Source organism: Astatotilapia calliptera, chromosome 6 (assembly GCF_900246225.1).
Source record: "Astatotilapia calliptera chromosome 6, fAstCal1.2, whole genome shotgun sequence".
NCBI classification, from domain to species: domain Eukaryota; kingdom Metazoa; phylum Chordata; class Actinopteri; order Cichliformes; family Cichlidae; genus Astatotilapia; species Astatotilapia calliptera.
Window position 1 is genome coordinate 16,796,908 of NC_039307.1, and position 25,876 is coordinate 16,822,783.

The window sequence follows — 25,876 nt, forward strand, 5'->3', positions numbered from 1 at the left end:
CCCTCACTTTGAGCGAACACATTCATGTTCTCATTCCTGTGCCACCTCTGTTTCCCTGGATGTCCTTATAACTTTTTCAACCTCTAGTTGTCAGGGCTGCACATCAAAGACTCCACAGCTACTCCCTGACTCGCAAAGTCACACTAACGGGTTTTGCTGTACACAGACACCTACACATTTGTGCACAACACATGAATAAATGTGCCTATTTTCTCAACAAAGAAGGTTGTTTGGTCTCTGTGACAGGAGAGGGCAATTTGTGACACTCATTCATCATTTCTCTTTTTAGTGCCCCTCTCTGCTACCCCATGTTCTGCCCTCCACTATCTCCGTGTCGTCTCATTCCCACACCCTGTTGCGTTATCTCTCTTCAGGTATTTTTCACACAAATGCCTGCCTGTATCCTGCCATCTCCTCTCACTACCTGAGAACTCTTTTATCCCTCCCTGAATAGTCCTACAAAAAAATAAATATGGCCTAAAAAACACAGCAACTGCCTCCAGAAAACAGCCAACATCTGTTCAAAACTAACTGACTGCCAAGTCAGATTTTCACATTGCTTCAGTGGATTTTCAGTCCACCAAGACTGTGCGAATTAAAGTTAATGTTGGCAGGACTCAGACACCTGTCTCGTGTACTTGTGTTTTCATACTGTTACAGCCTAGCCTTGCTCATTTGGAGTCTCCTAAATCAAATCAAATCAGTGCATGTCGGAATTTGTTATACTATATCCCACTTTTGCATGAATACATATGGTATGTGTTGCCTCAAAAATACCTTTCAGATAGACCTCATGATGGCTTTGAAAGCAACCCATAAACAATCAGATTGATTTTCAATCAACATAATGGCACCAGACACCTAAAGCATGGAAAGCAGGTTATATTTTGCTTTGGGCTGCATGCTGGCAGTCTGGCAGCTCCCATCCACATTGTTCTGATCTTAACAAATTCATTGAACCTCACAAATACTTTCAAATTACCCAACGATGCTTAGCACCATTAGAGTCAGATTATTAGCTTGGAATCAGTTGCTTTGTATTTCTGAATGCTGTTTCACCTCATTACCTTCCTCTAAACTGGAACCTCCTCACAAAGCTTGTCACCTGCTTTACTATCTGTTTGTCGGATAATAATATTTCACCCTTTTCATATTTGCACCAACCTTCTTTTTCTCTCTCTCTCTTTTGGCTTGGTTGACCATATGTGTGTGGTTGTGGTTGAGTATTTGCTATTGCTAAAAAGCAGAGATTACGATTGCGATATCTTCTATGGGTTTAATTTGCATTGCTGTAAATGCGAGAGGAATATACTGTTGCTGCTTTAGCAGAGTTTTGAAGTTTCACAGAAATTCTGCTGACATGAAGTTGTTGTCAGAATCAAATCATGCTGACAGAAGATCTTGCTGCTTGATTATAAAGCATTTTCAAGCTTTCTCTATGTATTAATGTCATTTATACTGACAGCAAACTGTGTGTTTTCAGTATACTTTTCCATACATTAACTTTGTTTCAGCTGTTTTTTTTTTACATTGCAACTGTTCAATTGCATTTTACACACTCAGTACTGGCTGCTATCACTGATACACTGGAAGCCTGGAAATACTTCTGTGTGACAAAAGTTAAATCTAGAGTGTGGTATTGTATGTATGTAAATAAGCATTGGGTATGTGCCAATCCTTGCACACAATGTTGAGTAAGTCTATCAGCATCAGATAAATCTCTCTGTATTTATTTATTTTTTTAACAGTGTGCAGTTTTAAATTTTGTGTCTGCAGTTGCATTTCCGATGTGGCGCACCTGCCGAATACTGAGCAACAATTCAACCAAGGATTTTTCTCCATGATGGGCCATCCTGTTCATACAAAGCACCAGACCGCTCATTCTGTAGCTTAGCTCCACTGGTTGATGTAATAAGTGACAGACTAGTTATAAATATCAGTGATATGTTCATCCGTGTCTGTGTGTGTATGCTTTATGGTAGCGTGTATTTTTTCGCCCTAAATGTTCCTACCTTGCAGCGTTTAGCTTTGTCTGGTTTAAGAGCCTTTTCTTTTTTTCATTGCTGATATAGAACAAATGCAAGAGCCCATCAGGATATTTGTAAGTGGCCCGACTGTCCATTTCATGGCCACATTCATAGTCTGGCACCCTTTACATCAACAAGTAGTGCTGCAAAATAAGCGGTCTGCTCGTTTGCATGAGCAGCCTGGGATGGAGGCATATTGCTGAATTAATGCTTCAGTGTTCCTGCGGAAGAGAAGCAGGCAGACAGTTGGTTTGTCCATCCATGTCCATCTTTAGTGTTTGCTCACTCTCTCAATTGACTATGCAGCAAGAGATTCGTGCTGACATAGTCGTGTGCAATGTGTGGGTTCTGAAAGAGCTCTGAACTCCTGTTTGCAATGTGAAAGCTGGGCAAGGTGACCGGTCACACCTGGGCAAAACCATCCTCAGAACACAGTGCAATGACCCACCCAGTGCATCTTTTGTTAGCAAGCAAAGACTGGTTTGCCTGAGCTGAAGAGGAAAGGAATCCTATTGGTGGAGAAGGATTAGGGTACGGCACTACCAGATTTTTAGAGCCTATTGTGGAAAAAAAAAATAGGACTTTTTACTGATACAACAAGTAAAAAAAAGATATTTGTGAGTGAGAATTACAGTCTAAGAGAGAAAGTGATCGACTGCAAGGATAAGCAAAAACATGCACATGTGTTGCACACCACACATTTAAACCTGTGATAATATTATTAATCCTTTATTTATTATTTAAAAATCTCATTTCCAAGAGAGACCTGGCATCACTCTTTCAGTGATTGTTTTTAACGTCGCTCTTAATGATCTGTTATTGTATATTTCTCACATACTGGTACAGAATATTGTATTTGTTTTAATTGTTATGTGGTGCATGTGTTTTTGAATTTTTGCTGCCATGATGCCAGGTCTCTCTTCATTCAGTAAAAGCACAGTACTAGTATATTATCAACAACCAACAACAGGTGCCTATTTACACAGCTAGCAACTACCATTAAAAAAACAACATTAGCATTCATTTGAGGTAATATACTTGGCAATATTAATTCCATTATTCATTCTCTTTTATAACTGTTTAATGTGAAAGCATCCATTAACTACTAAGAGAAATATGTGACTCTGTTAAATGCTGGACTATGTAAACTGAGTGACCTTTTTAACGCTTTTGCAATCCAAAAAAAAAAAAAAAAGTCACACAGCACTTTATTCTGCAGACTTTAAGCACTTTATCTATCACGCACACATGCACAAACATCAAACTCATGGATGTATCTGAGGCAGTTTCGTGTGCAGTATCTTGCCTGGGGACTCTACAGAATACATACTGGATGAGCTGGGGATCAAACCACAGATTTACTGATTAGTCAACACCTTGCTGTCTCTCCTGAGCCCATAGCTGCTAACTGTGTGCCTGCTGTTTGTAGCTGAACAGGCTGAATATGGGGGATTTTATTTTGTATCGTTGGAAATGTTGGAAAGCTATGACAATGAGACAAATACAAATTAACTCTGTATCACTGAGGGGAGCCCTCTCAAACTGCAAACAATCCCCATGTCTTTTTATTATAAAGTATTTATAAGTGTAGCTTTGATATATGTGCTGTGATAATAAGGTACTGTATATTACTATGTTTCAAACATACCTTGTTCAACAAAATTAAGTTAATACTTGATCATCACAGTGTTACACAAAACTTCATGGATGTCAGTCTGTTCAGTTAGGAAGCAGAAACCATTGTGAATCCATTTTATTTCCTCCCAATGCAAATGAAAGTGACTGGACAAGCAACAAGACAACCAAAAAGGAAGTGGTTTAGCAGGAGATGTGCCATTACATGAGTAGAGCTGGGGTGACAGAGTGGTAGTAGGACCAGTTTCTTCTCCTTTGTGCGAGGAAGAAGAGGAGGCACAAAATTGCTTCCAGCAGGTTACTAATGTGCATGTTCCTAATCAGACTCTGAGAAATAGTCTTTATGAGGGTGGCTAACAAGTGCTAACATCCTTAGTGGGTCCTGTGCTCACACTTCGCAGCTCAATCAGCATTCGCCAGAAAATCCCAACACTGGTAAGTCTGCTGTGGTGCTCTGTCCTTGTGTTACAGCATGTGTCCTGATAAAACTGCCACACTCTTGAGACTGTGCTGCAACAGTAGCAAACCTTCTTGCAATGCCACATATTGATGTACAGTCCTGGTGGAGCTGGACTACCTACTGATTACTATGAAGAGACTTCTTTGTTAAAAGCTGGGGAAAACCAAGACTACTTTTTAAAATTTCCGTTCAGAAGTTTCACTGTGATTAAAGTCGGGGTTTTGTGGAGCAGCAGGAAGTTACTTTTAGTGAGGTCGGTGTGGGGGAAAAGGATTGAAACCACATAATTCTGATGACAGCAGGAGACATGTAGGGGATAACAATTCAGTTGGAACCCTTCCTGTGAATGTCAGTGTGAACACAGCTTTGGAGTAGCGGGAAAAAATTAATGATAATGGAGTGGATATGGCAACCACTTCCCTAATTGGTGTGCAGTCTTGATTTTCTCACAGTGAGAATTAGGGGGAGGAAAAACATGGCAGAGGAAGGGGTAACAAGCCCATTCAGTTGTTAGCTGTAGCTGCAGCTTTGTATGAAACACCACACTTCCTAAAGCACTGAACATTGCACTGCTATCACATCAGAAATGAATATTTTATTTAAACGTAAACCTTCAAATACATGCTTCAACAAGTGTCCTCCACTCTGTCTTCCCAATTCCTGAATTGTTTTTGTTCCTGTGCAATCTGAAAAGCTATGTAATGTTTTAAAAAAAATATAGAGGTGGGTCTGTAACAAAGATTTTCTGAGGCATATACTGACAAATCAGTATTCATTAAGTAACACTGTTTGTGTAACCTCGGTATGCTGTCTGAGGAAGCTGTGCACGATTAATATTCCCTCAGTAATTACACAAAATGTCATTTGCTGTTAGAAATAAGAAAGAATTAAACCAGGTGGTTGTTTGAGTGGAAATTTGTATAGTCTTAATTAGGATATTTGTTTGTGCATCTTCACTAAGTATTCAGTTGTGAGGTGGATTGTCTTGAACAGATTTAGTTGTCCTCTTACCAGAAATGATGGTTGTGCTAGTTTCTGCAGTTTGTGAGCATTTGTGAAGTTAGAACTGGATTCTTCTGAAATGAAGATGACAATTTAACATTAATGAATAAGAAAAAAAAACATGCGTAACATCAGTGGCTAAACAGAAAATGCCAGCTGGAGGCGTGGATGGATATTTATTGTGTTACACTAGATTCCAGCTTGGTGACCTTTAAAGACAACGAAGATGCTATAATTGTGGATGTATTAGTGATTAAGATGATGGTATTCTAATTTATTTAATCCTTTCAGTGACTTGATAGCACCGTGATTTGATTTGATATTTAATTGTAACTACTTGTCCTTATTTATATATTAAAAAAAAAACATCCATCCCTTAGGTTTACCAGCTTATTACTGAATGTCACAAACACACCTTTTAGAACAGGTTTCTGGAGGTCTGAATGTGCACAACACATGTGATGTTCTGTGAGCCAGCACAACCACCTTCACTGTTGTTTTTTACAGTTAGCTCAGTGTTACATGCTCTTTCCTTTGTATTTGTTTCCTCTATCCACTTTTCCTCTTTTCTGTTCCTCTCCCTTACTTATCTCTTCTTTCTTTCTCATGGCATGATTGATGGCTGGGATGGCGGTCCTGGAAGTCTGTTTTTCTGCAGCTGTACTTGTTAGTTTCGTTTTCTTTCTTCAGGGCAGGAGTTTCTGGGTCCAAGACCCCATTGTTTCTCTGGCCCAAACCCATTTCACCTTGTTTTTTTTTTTTCTTTTTTACGCTCTTTCTCTCTCCATTTAAATAAAAGACGTTTTTTGGTCATGGAGATAAGTTGATGGCCGTAACAGCTGCTGTGTCCTGCTTCTACACGCTGAAAGTTTTTGCAACATTGTCAAGATGGCAACCATTAAAGATTAGAAATGTATACTGCACCACTCCACCATTTGCGTTCTCATAGAGAACTTTATGTAGCCATATAATTGTCAGCGCAAATGCGCGTAGGCACTTAATGGTGTGAGCATAAGTATGGAATTATGAGATTCGAGACACAGTGTGTGTGTAATATGTACAAATAGGGATGCAGCTGTCTTCTGTGGGTTTTGCTGAAGTTTAAAAATGGCCAAATAACGCGCTGCACCCAATTAGCGCATGCTGTTCTTTATAAGGTCTGTGTGACGCTGCTTACACATCCTGCTGCCCTGCAGAGATGTCTTCCTTTTTGTGGTCGTGCTAGTGGCAGCCAGAGCACTCGTAAACCACACACGTGGCATGCTTCCTTGATTTGTTATAAAAACAAAAGCAAACAAAAGAAAATCTTTTTTGCACTCCACACTAGAAAGAAAGCTGCTAAAACTAATTTGAGAATTGTAGATTGAGCCTCTTGATAGTTTTAATTATGTTGTTATAGACCTCTTTAATCTGTAATCTCAGCTTCACAATGATTATTTGCCAGCACCATTTGCAAGTCTCTTTGCCTCCTGCCTTGTTGGCTGCTAGCTACTGTATCTATCATCAGTGGTGCTGTCTCCTCCGGTCTTCTACATATTCTCCCCACACTCACTTCACACAGCCAAGTCACAGGAATACATTAGAAGAGTTTTATCATGATCCTACTGTAGAAACACTACAAAGGTAGTTCCTTGTGATGGCTTAAATCTTTGTATTGCCTTGCAACCTAAATAATTACCTCACTACACATGTTCCTGTCAGACAGATGCTCTCTTTCAGTTTTATAGCAACGCCCAAGTTCAGTTCAGAGAATCAAAGAAAGACTGCTTTCATTTCCTCCTCTCTAAAGCTCTGCCACGGCCTCTGTGGATTCTGACCATATGTTTTAAACCAAATACAAGAAAGCCTTTCCTTTGTAGTGTTGCTTTCTCAGTGAAACTCACTGTGATCCAAGTTTTACGACCACCAACAGAGGCTTGATAGAGCTTTTTAAGTTTGGGCATCAGGCTGAAATTTACATGTAACTGCTTTACCTGTTATATTGTATTTCTTCATGTGGAAAAAAAGAGTTTTATATATCAAGTCAACATCTCTGCCTCAGTAAAATGACAAGAAGCTTGCACTATGAGACAGGTGGGTGTCACCTAAATCTCTGCAGGAGACATCGCAGGATAGGATGAATGAGTACAAGTCTCTGCCTGAAAGCAACACAACAGGGTGAAATCTGCCATGTGCACGCATACATGTCAAGTCAGTGCACAAGAGCAGCTAGAGAAAATCCGGACCCAAAGAATGACCGTAACACACTTACATACATAACAAAACTTTATAAATAAATAAATACTGAATAAATGTGTCATACAGCCATCACGTCCACAGAAATGATGTGCACATAAGGTCAGTAACTGACAGCAGCTCCATTCTGACACATAGCTCTACCTACCCACACCTGTCACTCACTCTAGCATCAGTACCAGTACTCAGTTCTGAAAAATCAAAACTTTATCGTCCATCCTGAGACAGATTTATCTTACGATACTTGTTTTAAAAGATTTTTTTAATTCCTTATCTATTATTCATCTATTATTCAGTCACACGCCAGCTCTTCTGATGTAGATCCAGGATCACTTGCACTTAGCACTATACAATATACTATCATTAAATGGATTTCCTCGATAGCTCAGAGGGACGGGATGGCAAACATTAGGACTGCTTTGAAAGGGAAAAATTTCCACTAAGAAGAAAAATTCCTGGGACTAGAACTCTCTTCAGGCAAAATGAATTTACACTTTTTGCTGAATTAATCTCGATAAATAGTTAGAACTCTGTAGTAGGTCGTCTTCATTTTCATGCTAAACTTTGAAGGTGATCGCAGGGATGCAGGAGCAACACTCTCAACCTGCACACCCCTGCTGCATAGCTTTGCGGCACTCAGGTGACATTATGCTGCAAACAGATAATTTATGGTGGCACACACGCTACTACATGTCACACCGAGTCCTCTATTGGTAATTCTTACTCCGTAACACAAACCCCAGCCTTCATCTGCCACACTAAGGGCAATGAGCTTTAGTGCATTAGCATCGTCCCACGCTTTTGGCCCTGGGCCACGCATATTGTATGAGCAGGCAACCTACATATACCCATGCTTCTGTCAGCGGAGGTCCCCTGATAAGACAGGTTCAGTGTGCAGAGTTTAATGGTGTCCTGGAGTGTGTATTATAGTGTTTAGTCAATTTATTCTCCTGTCAAAAGAGATCAAGGTCCTGCTGCTTTGACTTAAAAGTGCTTTTCAAACAGCTGCCAGATGCTCTGGGTGTGCGCTCTTCAAATGAGTTTTGGAATGTAAAAATACTGATATATACAGTGATGGGTGATAGGGTGCGATCAGTGTGAGCTAAAGCGTTTGCTCATAGATTTTAAGCATTTCAAGAAAGTCATATAAAATGGGTTTGATTGATCTTATCTTTCAGACCGAGCTTGTTAACTTGTGTGACATAACCAGTCCATCCATGATTTTATGGAGTTGCAGTAAAATCTGAGCGGAAAAACCGGATAGACGCTGGCAAACAAACTTTCGCTGATGACAAGGAATGGGAGGTGTTGGTGTCGGGATTTACTAGCAGCATAAAATCAGCCAAATGATGACGGGAAATTTTAATCAAGGCTGTGGGAGAAACAGTCATGAATAATTTTGGCTTTGCACCATGTTTAACTGACAGAATATTCATCGAGGCTGATCAATACTTAAGCGCACAGTTTAAGCTTTCTGTTTGACAAAAATGTTTGTGGTCTCTCTCTCTTGGTGTGTGTGTGTGTGTGTGTGTGTGTGTGTGTGTGTGTGTGTGTGTGTGTGTCCCAGATTCTTATCGGGGAGGTGACCAGTTTTTTTGTGAAGACAGAAGGCGCTCAGGAGAAGACCATAGTGACGGCTGACTGCTGTTACTTCAACCCTCTCCTCCGTAGGATCGTACGTTTTCTGGGTCAGTCACAGTCTTAAAGATCAGAGCTTCTTCTGCTTTAACTAATAAATCCTCTCTTCTCTGGGGTGCAGCCTCATTAAGGCTCACACCACTACATCTCTATCTTACAGTATGTAGACTAAACACAAAAAGCCCTTGTCCTTAACATGAGTCTCCTGTGGACGCATTTTCGTTAGCCTTATTTTTATGTCCCATTCTGTTGATGCTCTGTGATCTTTTTCACCACATCTGTATGACAGACTGAGGTTCTGAAGCATAAAAGCAAAGACTGCTTCTGTCTAGTCATTTGTTGCACACTTGAATTAAAATGAATTGAAACCAGTGTGGCTTTGTGAGTTCGCCTTTACTGCATCTGCAAATATATACATGGACATAGCACAGCGTTCCACACTTTTGCAGTCTCACATAACGCTTATAGGCGCACTGCCTTATGGGTAGTGTTTAAACTCAAACCACTAATATTTCTTACAGTGGAACAATGAAATAAACATAAACAAAAGATAGTGTGATCCACCAGTCTATATCTGCTGTGATTACAGCCCGGTACAGGTATAAATCCACAAAAGTGCCACGAGGTTTCCGCACAAACTAATGAATTAGATCTAGCTGCTAATCGTTAGCATCACGGCTAATTCACATCGCTACCAATAACTTATATACTAATAACACATAGTGGGGATTAACGGCCAACTTTCCCACATTCTCTGCAACCCCGTGGACTCATCTGTAGATACATTTTAAGTTATTTACCATCTTGTATCTGCTTACCTGCAAATATATACATGGACATAGCACAGCGTTCCACACTTTTGCAGTCTCACATAACGCTTATAGGCGCACTGCCTTATGGGTAGTGGCTGGCTTCTTTACTCCCGCTAGAGCTGCTCATTTTAGGGGATACTCCCTCTTGTGGTGTAACGGAGGAATAACTACGCTTCCTGCACTATGTCATTTTTGGAGACTGGGGCACACATTATTTTACCACAATCAAAGAAAATACAGATTTGAACAATCAGACCATTTAACTAACTACAATATTGTCACTAAAGATTATGGGGGGTGTCTTGTTTTGTCCACAATGTCTTTCTTGTCCTTACACATTTGGTGCGAAACACATAAAATCAACAATAACAGCTGAAATCCCAGGAGAGTGCTTGTTTTCTTGTACACACTCCCTCACTTTCACTCTGTCTGTCTTTCGCTCAGGTGTGTACTCTTTCGGCCTCTTTACCACCACCATCTTTGCCAATGCCGGTCAGGTGGTGACAGGAAACCAGACGCCTCATTTCCTATCTGCCTGTAAGCCAAACTACACAGCTCTGGGCTGCCAGTCTCCACTGCAGTACATCGCAGAGCACCGAGCCTGCACAGGAAACCCGTATCTGGTGGTGTCCGCCCGCAAATCCTTCCCCTCCAAAGATGCAGCGCTCAGCTTCTACTCAGCCATCTACACGGTGGTAGGAGACTTTCTTTTTTGAGTCTGGGTGAAGGGAGATGCACCGGATGAGATGACTGATGATCTGGTTTTACTTTATGAAGAGTCTTTAGAAGAGCTGTAACACACAACAAAGCACCAGAAAAGTTTCTGATAAGTGGCTTAAAGTAGACTAATATTGTTTATATTGTTTAACATTTTTACTATTATTCAAGTCTAGCTAATGCTGAGAGCTGAGTTATCAGCTGCTGAGCTTGGCAAGCAAGGTGCATCCACAGACTGTACAGGTGAATTGCACAGACACATACACCTCCCAATTTGTGCCAGAAGAAATATAAATGAAATACTATAATTTTACTCATCAAATTTGGAGTATAGGTTACTTGGACTGGCTGTGCAATTAATCATACATATCTGTCAAATAATTACAGTAAAAATGCTTCAAAAGGAAGTGAAATGAAAACATGGCTGGTTTCAGATAGCTGACGTAAACACTAGCACGCAGCTGGAGCCCTCAGCCACCTGTAATTCAACAGTCTGTAATTTAAAAAACTAATAATAGAATAGACTACCCCCATATATTTGTATATGTATAGATGTCCAAACAGGTTTTTGTACCAGGTTGAAAACATGGTTATTTTTTCCACTGTTAAGTATTTTTCAGCTGCTTGGATCTGACACACACTAAATCCTGGCAGCACATCAACCCTACTCTCCGCCTACACTGGCTCCCAATAGAGTGCACTGATATAAATATGAGATCTTCTACAAGTCCCTCCACAGTCTTGGCCCTATGTACCTCTATGAACTGATCTTCATCCCGTGACAACCACCTCCACCCTTCCTTCCTTTCAACCTGTTTGTGTGGCTGGTCTTAACCACAGGCACTGGAGGGCTGGTGTGGCTTGTTTCCCATCAGTGACACTGAAAAGAATGAAAGGTTCACATGCTGCAGAACTCCAGTTTTCTGATTTACTGCATCTAGAAGTGATGTTTTGAGCACACCAGCGTTCTATGAAATGCCTCTGAGCTCAGTTGCTGGGTGGCTCTGTGGTTTGGATTTTTACACTAAACAACACTGCATGAACCATTTCTTTACCCATGCTCTAACTTACACCGCTGATTGTACTGACTACATCCATTATAGTTAGTTAAAGTTCTTTTCTTCTTTAAAATAAACTGTATTTAAATTGGCATTTGTGTGCATCTTCCTTTTCGTCATGGCCATGTGGCTCTATACACCATCCCAGAGTCACTTGCTCCTCAAACACGAGGCAGCCGTCCATTTCCATCTCCACGTTGGAGATCCTGGGGTACAGAATCATATGTGTCGGGATTCAAACACTAGCCAATGCTACCACTTTACATCAGTTATGACAAATATAAGGTTAAGCCTGGTAGTTCTTTCAACCACATTTTAAGGTATGTGCACAAATAAAAAACAGAAGTAAAATTCCCGATTATCCCTAGAGAAATCTACATTTTACGAACATACTGAAATAAACAGCTTGAACACAGTCTTTATATTAATATTATATATTTTATAGAGCATAGCAAACCGAAAATCATCTTTTCTTAAAACAATCCCTCTGCAAACTGGCAAGTTTTATACCTGACTTTCAAAGTTTTGAATATTCAGAATTAAAATATGTTCATGTAAGAGATTATAAAGTAAAAAACGTTCACTTAACTAAGTTGGACAAAAAGAACGCACACCCTTCTGCCTCTTTTCTCTGGAATTACATTAACTTGCTCCTGTCATTTTAGAACCTTTAAACCAGCTGCGGTGGTTTTATTATGCTGCTTTCCCTGCGGATAAACCACTCAGCTGTTCAAAAATCCCTGCAGAGTGCGGCCTCTTGTGGTTTACTCAAGCTGTTTGAACTATTAAGCTAGTCAGTGTCTAGAATATTTTGCATTATCTCAGCTTGCTGCTTGAGCTTTCAACACATTGTTCAACTCTTTGCTTTGTTAAGATAACATAGCATTTTAAAAATGTACCTAATTCAGTATATTACTGCTTTCCAGATGTATGTGACTCTGGTGTTCAGGACAAAAGGGACCCGCCTGATGAAGCCCACATTATGCTTGGTGCTGCTGTCTCTGGCTGTGCTGGTTGGGGTGGTGAGGGTGACTGAACACAGGAACCACTGGAACGATGTTCTGGCTGGATTCGTAACGGGTGGTGCCATTGCTGCCTTTCTGGTAAGAAGGAGAAAGGGAGGGAGGAAACACTGAGAGGGGTAGTAAAAGAAAGTAGGGTGAAAGAGGCGATAGATCATAGCCTATTTATACACCTCCAGATAGGAACACAGTCACCTTATATGCTGTCAGTTGCTATAAGCTGCCTACAGCTGCTTCTATCTCTGCAAGCTGCTCAGCAACCCGCCTACATCCTCCACCCTCCTTATTTTCATTCTGTGCCTGACTTAATCAATGCCACGTCTGCTGCCATCGTGCCTGCTCTGTTCTGTAGCCATCAGGCCTTGCTGTCAAATATAAATTACTGTCAATGGACATCACAATCTTCTCTGACTAAACTGACTGAATGTTCTGTTAATATTTGTATTCTTGTATTTAAATGTGTGATTTAAAGGTAGAATTTTAATTCACATTTATTGTATTTCCATTTTACAGTTACAGAGAACAACCGTTGCAAAAATAAATGAATAACATAACCAGCGTGCTTTTCGTATGTCACTGTCCTTTGTCTGTTTGCATTTTAGTTTCATTTTCTTGTCATTCTCGAGTTTACATGCTGTTTTTGTGGATGTCGTACTTTCTGAGCCTTCACCATCATAAAAACTCAAACTGTGATCTGTTCCACTCCATTTTCTGTGTGTGGGACATGTTGAAGGGAGAAATGTGGTAAAATACGGTTACAGGAATGATGGTGGGAGGATTTACTGATGATTAAGGCTACAAAAAGGATGCACTTCCATACATGACTGTAAAAGAAAAAAAAGCGTGGACTAAACAGAGTCTTTTATATTGATAATTCAAATAATGTCATTTAGTGTTGGACCTCTTGACCCAAAGTATCAGTATTAACTTCAAAGATCAAAGTCATTTCTGGTGTGTGTCCCTAAGAATATAAATTTCTTTCCATGCCTCCCCGCAAAATTCATTGCCTATCCCTCTTTCTTTTATCTCAGTCTCTCCCACTTCACTATCTGTTTCCATGCACACTTCAGCATTTCATGCAGCAGAAAATCATCCATCTCTATAGTGGAGTAGAGAGAATTTCTCCCTTCCTTTTCCCTTTACACCTTTTTTGTCTGCTCTCTACCAGGTGTCATGTGTGATCAACAATTTCAGGCCAACCCAGATAGCAGCGTCGACTCCTCCACCTCCTCAGCGCTCAGAGCCCCCCGTTGGGCTGCCTCTTCTCAGCCTGCCCCGCGTGGAGAGTCCACTTGAAAAGTTAAGTGGCCTCCAGGTAAGGGGTGGGGGAAACGAAATGTACCAAAGCAATCAAAACAATGTTTTAAATGTGCATGTACTTGTTTTTTTATCGAAATGTTTGGGCATTTTCATTCCATGACAAATCAGTGAGTACATCCAACCTGACCTCCTCAGAATCAGCTGTAGTGTCTTTAGAAAAACTATATAAATTTTTAACATTATAGAAAAAAAAACTTGACATATTACAGGCCATCATATTACATATTTTCCAGTGTTTGTGATCTTTTTTTGAGCTTCAGATCAATTTTACACCCACTTTGAGTGCTACAGTCTAAACCCAGATCTTATCTATTGCTATGCATGTTTTCTCTTATTTCTATAACCAGCTTTGAGCGTCAATATCATGGGATGTAGTCTGTAATGTAGAAGAACAGAAAAAAAAGCATTTACTTTTAAGGGTCATATCCACAAGTGATCGAGGTGGCTGGTCACAACAAGTAGAATATAAAAGGTCTTTTGTTTTGATGCCAGGTTCATTTTCCAGCTCTGATTCCTTTGTGTTGAAATCCTTTACTAATCATTACTAACAACTAACCATTTTTTTTAAATTGAACATCCATTTCCTTCAGAATAGCCTTAATGCTTCATCGCATAGATTCAACAAAGTGCTGGAAACACAGTTGCTGCAGATTTTTACTTGGCTGCACATCCACATCCTGAATCTCCCATTCCCCACATCCCTAAGGTGCTTTATTGGATTGAGATCTGGTAACTATGGAGACCATTGGAGTACGGTGATGTCATTGTCATGTTCAACCCATCAGAACATAGCTGCTCGGCTCACAAAGGAATAGACGTGGTCAGCAACAATACTCAGGCAGGCTGTGGTAGTGAAACAATGCTCAACTGGTTCTAAGGGAGCCAAAGACTGCCAAGAAAATACTCCCCAAACCATTACACCAGCAGTCTGAACTGTTGATCAAAGGCAGGATGGATCAGTGCTTTCATGTTGTTGATATTTTATTCTGATTCCGTCTGAATGTCGCAGCAGGAATCAAGACTGATAAGACTGGGCAGCATTTTTCCAATCTTCTGTTTCCTGTGCAATTTATAGGAGTTGCACACACCAGGTGATCTTCTGCTGCTGTGGCTGATCTGCTTTGAGGTTTAACATGCGTTCAGATATGCTCTTCTGCATAGCTTGGATGTGATTAATGGTTATTAAAGTTACTCTTTACTTTCTATTACCTCGAAGCAGTCTGACTATACTTCAGGATGTCAGCGTGACCATGTGTACATGGATCTAAATGGACCCAATTATTGCTATGTGATTAAATATTTGCATTATTAAACAATTGAACAGATGTACCAGTGACTGCCAGTGATTGTATGTGCAAAGGTTGGATTGCAATTTGACGTGAATATACAAAAACCATAGTGACAAAACAACACGCACCCAGAGACCTGTGGAATTGATATTTTCATAAAGCATATGTGCAACAAGACAACCTATTAGAGAAAATTTTCATACATCAGTATGAAGGAGCAACTTTGTAAGGCTTTGTTTTTATATACTAAAAAAAAGTCAGCTGATTTGAGGGGTCAGATTTTATGGATCTTTTATGGAATGATCTTCCTGTCTTGTTTGACTCATTATGTCTTAATGTGTACCAGATGCTCTGATCTCTGTCTGATATCCCAGCTTTGTGTGTCCATTCTCTTGTCTAGACATCATCACTGGGCTTTTTTTTTTTACTGTTATTATCTCAGTCTAGTCAAGTTCATTTGCCCTTTTCGCTCAAATTGAACTTCCCAAATATTTTACAATGTGTTCTGATATGAATTTTCTCTCTCGTCTTCCCCTCCCTTTCCTGTGTCCTCCCATTAGGCTCCAGGGCTACCGTATTCTGAGATCACATGACCATCAGCCAATCCCGTCCCCCGCCCCTCCCGATGTGCTCCTCCCCTCACGACGTTGCCTCACCAGCGCAGTCTAGACCTGCCCACTGAGTGCCCCCCGCCCTGCCACGCCCACCCTGAAGGACGAAAGCCTCTCAGACGAGTCAAATCCACCCAGGTCTGAAGGTCCACCCGTCACATGAGACAAACCAGCAAAAATCACACACGGCGAGCCTGGCCAAAATTCGCCATCTGCTAAGGACCAGACGGAGACAGAGACCTGCCCTCCTTACCTTGCACTGTCCTGTTTGTCATCCACGGTGGCCTACCTTCTCCTTTGGGTGAAAAAGACCCATTTCATGACTCGCCAAAGCCAGAGCTGTTAAAGCAATACTGTTTCCTGCTTTCTTGTCCAGTTTTTCCACAAAGACTATAAAGACTGTTGGCTGGTGATGACTTGATATTTTAAAAACAACAACAACAACAACAAAAACAATTAAAAAAAACAACTCAGCAGCGCTGAGGGTTTGGGGATCGAAGAAAATCCTGGGCACAAGTGAATTGCCCTCAAGACCATTTTGTAACACTCAGGATGATTAAATAGAAACAAGCAGAGGACAGGAATAAGAACAAAGACCTTTATAATAAGAATACACGTACCATCGAGAGTATTAACATTTTCTTTTGTCCTCAAAGTCAATAAGAGATGCTGTCAAAGAGAAAGCACTTTTGTAAATTATAGCACAGATGAACCGACTCAGTGTTCACGAAACTGTGTTGTATCCTATTTTCTTTTATTTTATATTGTGTGACGTGATAGAAGAGAGATTTATACACACCACAGCTGTGCTCGTGATGCCACGTGTTTTGTGGCATCATTTAATTCATCCTCGAAGTGAACAGCATTTGATTTTCACCAACTTTCCAAATATCCTTATTCCTTTCTATTCAGGTGTGTGTTCTAAATGTACTGTAGGATTAATCTCCATCCTGTGAAACATTATGGAGAGCTCTGTGATTTGACATACTGCCTGTTCCAATGTGAAAGTCTGTAAAAACAAAATCCCTTCTGTCTGTTTCCCTCGTCCCCTTTTTTAACACTTCCATGCATCGTCTTTTATTCCAGAGTACATTCATCTAAATACTGGACACCTGTATGATGTTTCCTACATTTATATCAGCTGGTGTTTCCAAAACTAGTCTGTAATAAGAGTGGTTATGACATCAGTTTGCTGCAGTTCATGCATCTGTCCTGTCTAGTTGTTCCTAGCTCCATCAGTGTTTCCTCTCACCGATTCTCTAACAGTGATGGCACAGACCAGTGTGTAAGACAGAGGTAAGCCCTCTGAGCTGTGTATACTTTTGTACAGAATATAGGTTTTTTTTTACACAGTATATACCACATTATGTTTTATTGTGTGAAAAATGTGAAGCTACCTGAAGCTGTCTTGTATGAACATGAGTAGTAGCCTGATCTAAAGCAGGAATGTAGCACAGCGGAGAAGTGTGTGAAATCTAAAAGCATAAAATTGGGGTGTTTGGCTCACAACTTGCTTGCTTCTGCTCAGTTCAAAAGGACACTCCAGGGAGGGTATACTACTCTACACACTGGGTTATATAAAGAAGACGTTGTTAAGGTTTTATTAAGCGTGTGTGTGCGTGCGTGTGCATATTTGTGTGTATGTTTATAATGAGCACATTGTATGGCAGCATAACTGTTAATTTGGCAATCTGTTTTCTTAAGTTAAACTGTCAAAAGTAGCTGCTATAATTACACACTTGTACATGTGTGTAACTGCAGGCCTTCGAAGGACCCCTGCCAAGGCTTCTTAACAATGCCTGTTATAGCAGGTGCTCATTATAGCTCTGTGATTACCTACGGTGAAACTTTGTAAATAACTGAAGAGATAGAGAATACCATAACTGTCTAAATAATGTTATTTTCATGTTGAAATGTCACTGTTTTGTATTTATTTACCAAAATAAATCACAATTATAACACACCGCTTGGTGAATTACATTTTCTAATTTTCACTTTGTTTGCTACCGTTAATGAGGATATGGATTTTATGTGTTACTCTTTTTTTGTTGCATGGTCTTATTTGAAATACCGGACATTCAGTAGTGGTGCATGCTGCACATGCAAGTGACGGTTTTTGGACAATTTGTTTCAGTTGGGCAGCTAGCAAGAATGGTAAATGGACCGGTTCTTATATAGCACTTTACTACTCTGCCTGAGCACTCAAAGCACTTTATATAACTTGCCATTCACACAAATATTCACTATGCTTTGGTGCTTTTTATATAACTTTAACATACATTCATACTCTGTGTCAAAGAGCAACTTGGGGTTAGTATCTTGCCCCATTACAAGAATTCTGCATGCAGTCTGGATCAAACCACCAACCAACCACCAATTAGTAGATGACCCATTCTAGCCAAACCCAACTACCCCCAGCTACAGCCACCCCTGAGTCCTGGGTTCAAATCCACAGGCGGCTGAGGCTTTTCTGTGTAATTCCACCCACAGTCTAATGACATACACAGGGTTAGGTTTATTAGCAATACTAAACCAGCCATAGGTCTCTCTCTCTGTGTTAGCGCTGAATCACCTGTCCCAGGTGTACCCTTTACTTGCCCTATTTTAGCCTCCCTGTGACCCTGAATTAGATAGCTGAAGAAAATGGACAAATGGTTTCTGTTAATCTTGACAACAGTGACCAGAAAAATCAATCTCCTCCTTCACTACATCCATGAAGCGTCTCTGTGGTCTTCCTCTTTTCCTCTTCCCTGACAGCACCCTTTATTTTGCTTTTACTTTTTTGGATTTTTAGAGAACAAAGTAAACATACAAAGTGCTAAAGAATAAGAATGTACAAATTTGAAAAATGCAAAAATAACTTCACTGGAACTTAAAGCAATTTCAAATTCAGTGGAAACAATTGAAAACAAGTACACATGGTTTAAAGAAGCAAAACAATACAAATAAATCACACTTATCTCACAGAGTTCTTCGTGCAGGGAATTACACAGTCGTGCTGCTGAGAGTGCACGGGCTTGATCATCTTTAGTGTCCTGACAAGTCTTTGGCATTACTTATAAAGGTCATGTTGGAAGATCTCAGGCAATATTATATGGAGTCAGCAGTTTATGGATGCAGAGCGCATCCACAAACCGACTATGCAGCGATTTAAAAACCAGCAATAATATTTTTTAAACTATTTTAAGACAGTGAAGGTCTACAAGGAAAGTCTTTTGATGCCAGTGTATGTTATGATGGGCAATGCTGGAATAATCAAGTAGTACAGGCTGAAATAAATGAATCTACTATCCCTCCTCTTTACATGTCCAAATCATCTCAACCCATCATGGGACAAATTCAATAAAAACAGCTGCAGTGGTGTGCTGACTTTGCCCCTAAAAGAATTTCTAAAAACTCCTTTTTTCCCCCTGGAAATTATACTAATATCACCATTTTTGCCATTGTGTAATTGTGCCATAGATTTGAATATGAGTGCCATGTCTCTCTATTATAATGTCTCTGACTGAAATGAACCAGATCCACAGTGGTTATCCAACCACAGGGCACTGCTAGAGGTGTCTAGAGTCAGAACTAGACGGACAGAATATAAGGCTGGTGATTTTAACATTGCAGCTGATTGGTGTTAGACATTTTAAATGAAACACCGGCGTGACTGATTACAAGAATTCTAGCCGGGACAGTGTGACTGTGACCCAGCACGCCACTAGATGGAATTCAATTTCCATTTTTCCTGCTGCTGTATGTCATGACATGCGATGATCTGTGGGAAAGATCTGTCTGTGCTCAGGTTCTGGAGTCATGATCCAGTTTCACACATCTGCACAATACATACTACAAGTACTCAGTGTATTGTACAGCACACCGTTTTGCTATTTCGACACAAAAAGACTTTATATTAGAAATTAGGGCTTGACTCAAACTGTGATCTTAGATTCTCACTACACTTCACAAAAAGGGTTTCTCTTATGTGAAGTGTTCCTGGAGATACCACAACAACCACAATTAGTCTGCATCTGTGATTTCTTCACTCATTTCCTTTTCAGGAAAATAATAAATAAATATAAAATAATAAAATTCTCATCAACATCATATTCTGAAAAGCCGACTCTTACTAATTTTGTCAATTTCACAGTGTAAACACTACAGGGTTTGTTGTAAAGCATGCAGGCAGTAATGGGAAAGTACTGCCCCTTAGTGGTCTTAATTGAACTTCTTGTTTAAGATGTACCAATCAACACATGAAATGTATTTACATATGCACTTGCATTTAATTATCTAACGCGCACTTGGAAGTACATTTGTCTAAATCTGTCTTTATCAATATACTATTAAAATCTGCAGCATTTCGGGATTGCAGCTTTATTCCTTGTGAATCTGCAGAAACGTGGCTCAAAACGTTGAAGCAGATAACTGTGGACACAGGGTGGCACTGTTTACCATGGTTACTGGGAAAGGGAAGCGCAAGAGAGGAGCTTTCAGGACTCACCAGCTTTAATGTTTATGAAATCAAACCCCACATTATGAATGTAAAAATATGCTAAAAGAGAAAATTTTATTTATTTATTTATTGTGGCTTGAGACCTCTGCTGGCCCGGGAGCAGGCATTATTCGTCAACTAATAAATGCAATGCAATATGGCACAATTACTTTGCAATAAAGACAAAGGCAATTTCTCTCCCTCTCTTTTCTCTCTCAATTGCCCCAATCTCTTCCCGCCCCTCTTTGTGTTCCTTTGAGTTTGTGTTTGTCAGTCTTGTTAATAGCAACACAAATACACACATGCACGCACGCACGCACGCACACACACACGCAAACAGAGAACTCTCTGCACTCTCTCGACAACATTATCTTTTCCGGAAATTGCTTCTCAAGCACAGCCAGAGCCCCATTAGAAAAGAAGAGCGCTACGCTGTAACCTTTTTAAAAAGCCATTAGTGATGCACCTGCTTCTCTCTCTGTTCCTATTTGTCTCTCTTGTTAACACTGACACACGCATACACACACTAACAGACACACACACATTTTCTACATCCTGATTGCCAGCATCCCCATTCCCAATCGTACGAACTGGCTACTGAGCAAAAGCACACATCCACTCCAATTAGAGTATGAATCACTTACATCTTGAAGTTCTGCCTCAGAGTGCAAAACCACTCAATTTAATAATTTACGTGTGCTATTCTAATGACTTGTGACCGTTAAATTAGTGTTTTGGACATGAGTAATTCTCTCTCAAAGCTAGACACTGAGAAAACAGGATGGATATTTTGTAACATGTCAAGCCACTAGAGCTGATATAGGCCATCTGAGATGAATGATGAACTTGATTTGGGTGATTAGAATGTGTTAATATCACTTTAAGTGCAGTCAGAGATAGATCAGCGGTTATGACAGAACATAATGCGCAAGACGTAAACACGCGAACACGAGAAGCACACATATCTGTTAAGATACCTGTGTGAAAGAGAAAGGATTCCACTGATTTTAAACATCAAAATGTTATTAAATGTCTTGGGGAGGAGTACTACAAGTGTAAAAAACTAAAAAAAAAAGTAGTATAAAGCCTTTTGTGGTTCCAGAGGGAGCCGTGTGAAGTTTTATAAATTGCCTCAAAGCACTTGGATCTGAAGACAACAAGCTTGAAAATGGAACAAATCTGAGGTGGAGTTAGAAAGAATGAGCTAGCCAGGCTGGGAGAGCAGACTGATGTTACATTAACATCAAAATACATGTGTGAAATCTAATACTGGCTAGTACAGCAGCTCTTCTACATATAGCCTACTACTTTCAGCACATACACACACAAAAGGACAAAAGAAAATTAGCATTTTTATAAATGTAGTGATGCAATTTATCAGAATGCCATGACCATCCACTCAGTTATATAGCAGAGCAATCAACTATAAAAAAAAATGAAAATGAGGAAGGGTTGTAAAAGTAGAATTTGGTGCAGAGCTATTGCGTTGTATTGTGCTGAGGCTTCAGCTAAATATCTGGACCTGATGCATGGATTTTGATCTGGATTTTTTTTTTTACCTGTTCATCGTGAGTGAGACAGTTTTAAAGAAGTGCAAATGTAATTACACCATTAAACCTTCTGAGGAAAAAAAATGAAAAATGTAAAACATATCTGGCTCTCACCCGAGACCAAACTGCTCATAGGCATTCAATTTATGTATTAAAGGGTCATGTATGACTGACTGCACTTCTATGTGTGCGTTTCCTTGAGTACGTTCATGCTTGTCTGTGTGCGCCTTTGTGTGTGTGCGTGTCTGTGATTTCCTGTGATAAGCTGAACTTTACTCCCTGACTAAGTGTTTGGTAGTAATGGCCTTGATCCCTGAGTCACACGCTGTCTGGGACTGAACCGCTATGCATGTGTGTTTGAGAGAGAGACAGAGAAAAAGAAGCAGAGACTGAGGATGAGAGAGAGAAAGAGAAAGAGAAGTATCAAGGGAGGGGGGGGGGGGGGGGGGGGTAGTCAAATGAGTGTGGTTTATCGCATCCCAAAACAAACCAGAGGCCTCTGAGTAATAAAAAGGCACTATCTGTCATAGTAAATTCCAAATAGTGGTTGTTGCCTTGCTGCAGTCTCCTGATTATCCTCAGTGGTCTGCCTCTGACAATTATGAAGCCATTAACACTGCGAGTGTGAGTGCACATATATACACATTTGTGTGTGTGTGTGTATATATATATATGTGTGTGTGTCCAAAAGAGAAAGGAGAGAGATACAGAGACGCTATGGCTGCTGATTTGAAGAAATATGCTTTAATTTATTTTATGGCCCTGGAGGCTCCAGTGCCTTACAGCATCAGCCTTCTGGGCTCTCAAACATTAAATTTACATGTTTGCTGCCTTTCTGCTATTGTTACTGATGCCTCTGACCAAATCAGAGACAGTAAGGCACAAAGAAAGAAATGGATTAAAAAACAAATCATACACAAAAGTTACTAGAAAAGGGTGTATACAGACTATCTCGTGTGTCGGCCATTACTGAGCACTTGGCAATCATACACATGCACACACTCTAATGGTTTTGAGCGGTCAGCCCTTTTACACACCACCAAATGAGGAGATGAGCAAAAATGTCTTTACCACCAATCCTATCCAGCATGTCTAATAAGGAAGACCATCCGCTGAATATATAAGAGAAAGATTGTTAAAAGGAACACAGACACTCCACCGGGGGAATATACAGTAGAAATCTTTTTGAGACTCTGCAGCAAACGCCCTTAATCAAGTGCAACTATAAATACACACACGATAATTGGAAGAATATGTAGTCTGTGGTATACATTGTCATTAAAACACTCTGAGAATCCAGATTCATTCTCTGTAGTGAGAAATCTGTAAATCTACACTAAGTGGTCGAAATCTTTTATCCGTTTGGGTTGCAGTGAGGATTCTACTGAAAACCGCTGAAAAGTGGGCTCAGCGACACATCCGAAAATCGCTGTCAGTGAACACAGTTGGTCTCTGCATCCATGAATGAAAGTTAAATCTCTGTCACGCAAAGATAAAACAAATATGAACAAGAGCCAGAAATGCCACTCCCAAGCTCACTTTAGATGGGCAGAAAAGTTGTACTATCAGGTAACCAATCAAAAGCTAAAATTCTTTTTGAGAAACGGTGGATGCCACACCCTGCAGCCCAAAGACCAAGGGGACCACCTAGCACGGCATGGATGACTCAAACTTCTGTGAAGGCAGCGCCAATGCTGCACAGGATACGTGTGTTTTGGACTAACGTATGCTGCAATCACGACAAAATCTTTTCCAGTGTAGGCCTTTCTTATTTAAGCAAGGTAAAGTCAAGAAACCTTGTGCACACAGTACGAGCGTCCAGGTGCAAAACTGGGCTGGCTGCATATCATATCTGTCACCTATATAAAACATCTGGCCCATTGTGCAATAAAAATACAGCATTCTAAAAGCCTTGAACTGTTGAGCAAGACTGAGGAAAGATATCACTTCCACAACTACAGATATCCTCAGTTCTCCCCCAAAAGGAGTGTTATTTGATGAAGAATAATGAAACACAGAGTGAACATAAAATGTGTTGCTGGCTGTAAATTTTAAAATGGTCCCATTAAATCAACATCAACAACAATGACAAACAACAGAACCCTCTTTTAAGTGGGCAAATAAGTACTACATTCGGTTTCCCCTCCAAAGAGACGCAGCTAAATGAGATTTTAAAACAAACTGAGCCAACGGTAAGTATATGTAATGCCAAATGTAACGCACTGCAACAGCCCAGACCTTTAAGTCAATAACAGCACAAACTAAAATCTAAAATGACCATGGGGTTGAAGCAATATCGTGAAAGATTAAAACCTGGCTGTTGCTCCAGATTGCATTGTGTTTTCCAGGTTTGTTCACTCACATTATTTAGAATATTAGTCAGACTGCTGCGGGCTCAAAGCATCACGAATCCACGAACAATGAACTACAAAACGTGACACCTGTGATAAATACAGATTTCGTGTGAAAGCCGCCCACATATAATATTTTTTGCATAGGAAAATTAAAAACAACAACAACAACAACAACAAAAAGGCACCGTGTGCTACAGCCAGCGGGCGAATTAATCAACCAGTGTTGCATTCGATGTGTAAAGCCAATATTTCTATTTTCTTTCTCTAGGGCCTGCCAGTGGTCCATTATGGCCCTGGACTTGGGGACCGCTGCACTATGGGCGGGGGGCATTGGTCCTTGTCGGCGTGGTTTTATGGAGGCATGGACAAGAAAGAAAGAAAGAAAGAGAAGAGGAGGAGGGGATAAGAATCAGAGGTGGGGGAAAAGAGAGGTGAGAGGTTGCAGATGAGTTGCATGGCATGGGATAGTGATGCTGCTGCATAGGCTCCATCGCTCCATCCCTCCCTCGGAGAGAATGGAAAAAACAAGGAGTGGTTATGTGATTCCCCACATGCAGGGTGAGGAGCGCACAGTGGAGAAAAGGAGTAGCGGGGAGGGGGGCGTTTCCCTGCACAGCACAGTCTATTATCACCACACTTGAGCATGGATACGTTGTACAGCATATGGAGCGGCTTTTTCAGCTGACATAAAGGTGGACGTGGCGGTAAGTTAAATGTCTTTGTTTTTTTCGCTTTCATTAACCACGAAAAGCGATTTGGGCATAGTTCGCAGCACGGCGTTGTTGCTCAGGGTCCCGTCACTTTACACTGTCCTGTTTATTAAAGATATTTTGTTGATAATCCCTGAAGTGAAGAAAACAAGACTTGTAGATTTCTGCTTCATTAGCCGCTTTGCAGCACAGCATGGCATGAGATTACGCCCTATCAATTTGTCGCTGGCACGCTTTAGGATTTGATAACTAAACAGGTTGGTCCCAGCAGCCTCACTCCCAAATGCCTATCAGATTACTTGATGCGAATTGTACCTGCATGCAGCTTAGGCTAATATTTAACCACAACAGCATGCCAACGTGTCTTCCTCCTTTGTATCCGGTTGGGGGGGGGAAGAAGAACGAAAAAAAGAAAAAAGAAAAGATGCTTAAAAATCTCTTTCACGCTCCCTGCAAAGGGTTAAGGATTCAATCCACGCCTGCCACTCTGAACTGGGTTCTCCTTGTCAGTAGAAGCGGATGTATTTACAAACAAAGAAAGCTTAATATCCAAGCCTGTCACGTAGGGGACAGGTGCTGGCTATCTGCAATTTTTACAGTGGTGTGTGTGGTTGTCTGGTTATCTGGGCTAGTAGGCCAACTGGAGCCTATGCATTAAGATTAAAGAAACCAAAGTGTCTCTTTTAAGTTTGTCACTAAAAGTTTGGCCCAAGGCTGATGGGTTGGATTCTTATTCTGCACTATAGGCTGAATTTTTTGCAATTGCCATCGCTGGGTCGTTTAGTTTTTGTCTGTGTGGTGACTATAAGACCCCACAGTGTAGCAAAAAAGAAAAAAAAATGACTGGAAAGATTTGCTGTTGCAGGCATAAGCATAAACATCCTCATAACAGTGCCTTTAGTTCCAAGCAATTAAGCAGTAATGTGCAAGCAGCAGCTCAGCATCCGCTTAGTCTG

General features: G+C 40.5%; 1 protein-coding gene across 7 annotated transcripts in view; it reads left to right on the forward strand.

The window, feature by feature from the left end:
* plppr2b (phospholipid phosphatase related 2b) overlaps nucleotides 1-17,789 on the forward strand; it is a 73,581-nt gene extending 55,792 nt beyond the window's left edge. For 6 of the 7 annotated variants that reach the window (XM_026170629.1, XM_026170630.1, XM_026170631.1 and 3 more), the window contains 5 exons: nucleotides 8,927-9,047; nucleotides 10,254-10,504; nucleotides 12,511-12,687; nucleotides 13,775-13,905; nucleotides 15,776-17,789. In XM_026170629.1, the coding sequence (XP_026026414.1) occupies nucleotides 8,927-9,047; nucleotides 10,254-10,504; nucleotides 12,511-12,687; nucleotides 13,775-13,905; nucleotides 15,776-15,884 (789 nt within the window). In that variant the 3' untranslated portion in view covers nucleotides 15,885-17,789. Of the gene's footprint in view, nucleotides 1-8,926; nucleotides 9,048-10,253; nucleotides 10,505-12,510; nucleotides 12,688-13,774; nucleotides 13,922-15,775 lie in introns of all 7 variants that reach the window. The other variant, XM_026170635.1, reaches the window with a different exon arrangement.
* The last annotated feature ends 8,087 nt before the right edge of the window (nucleotides 17,790-25,876 follow it).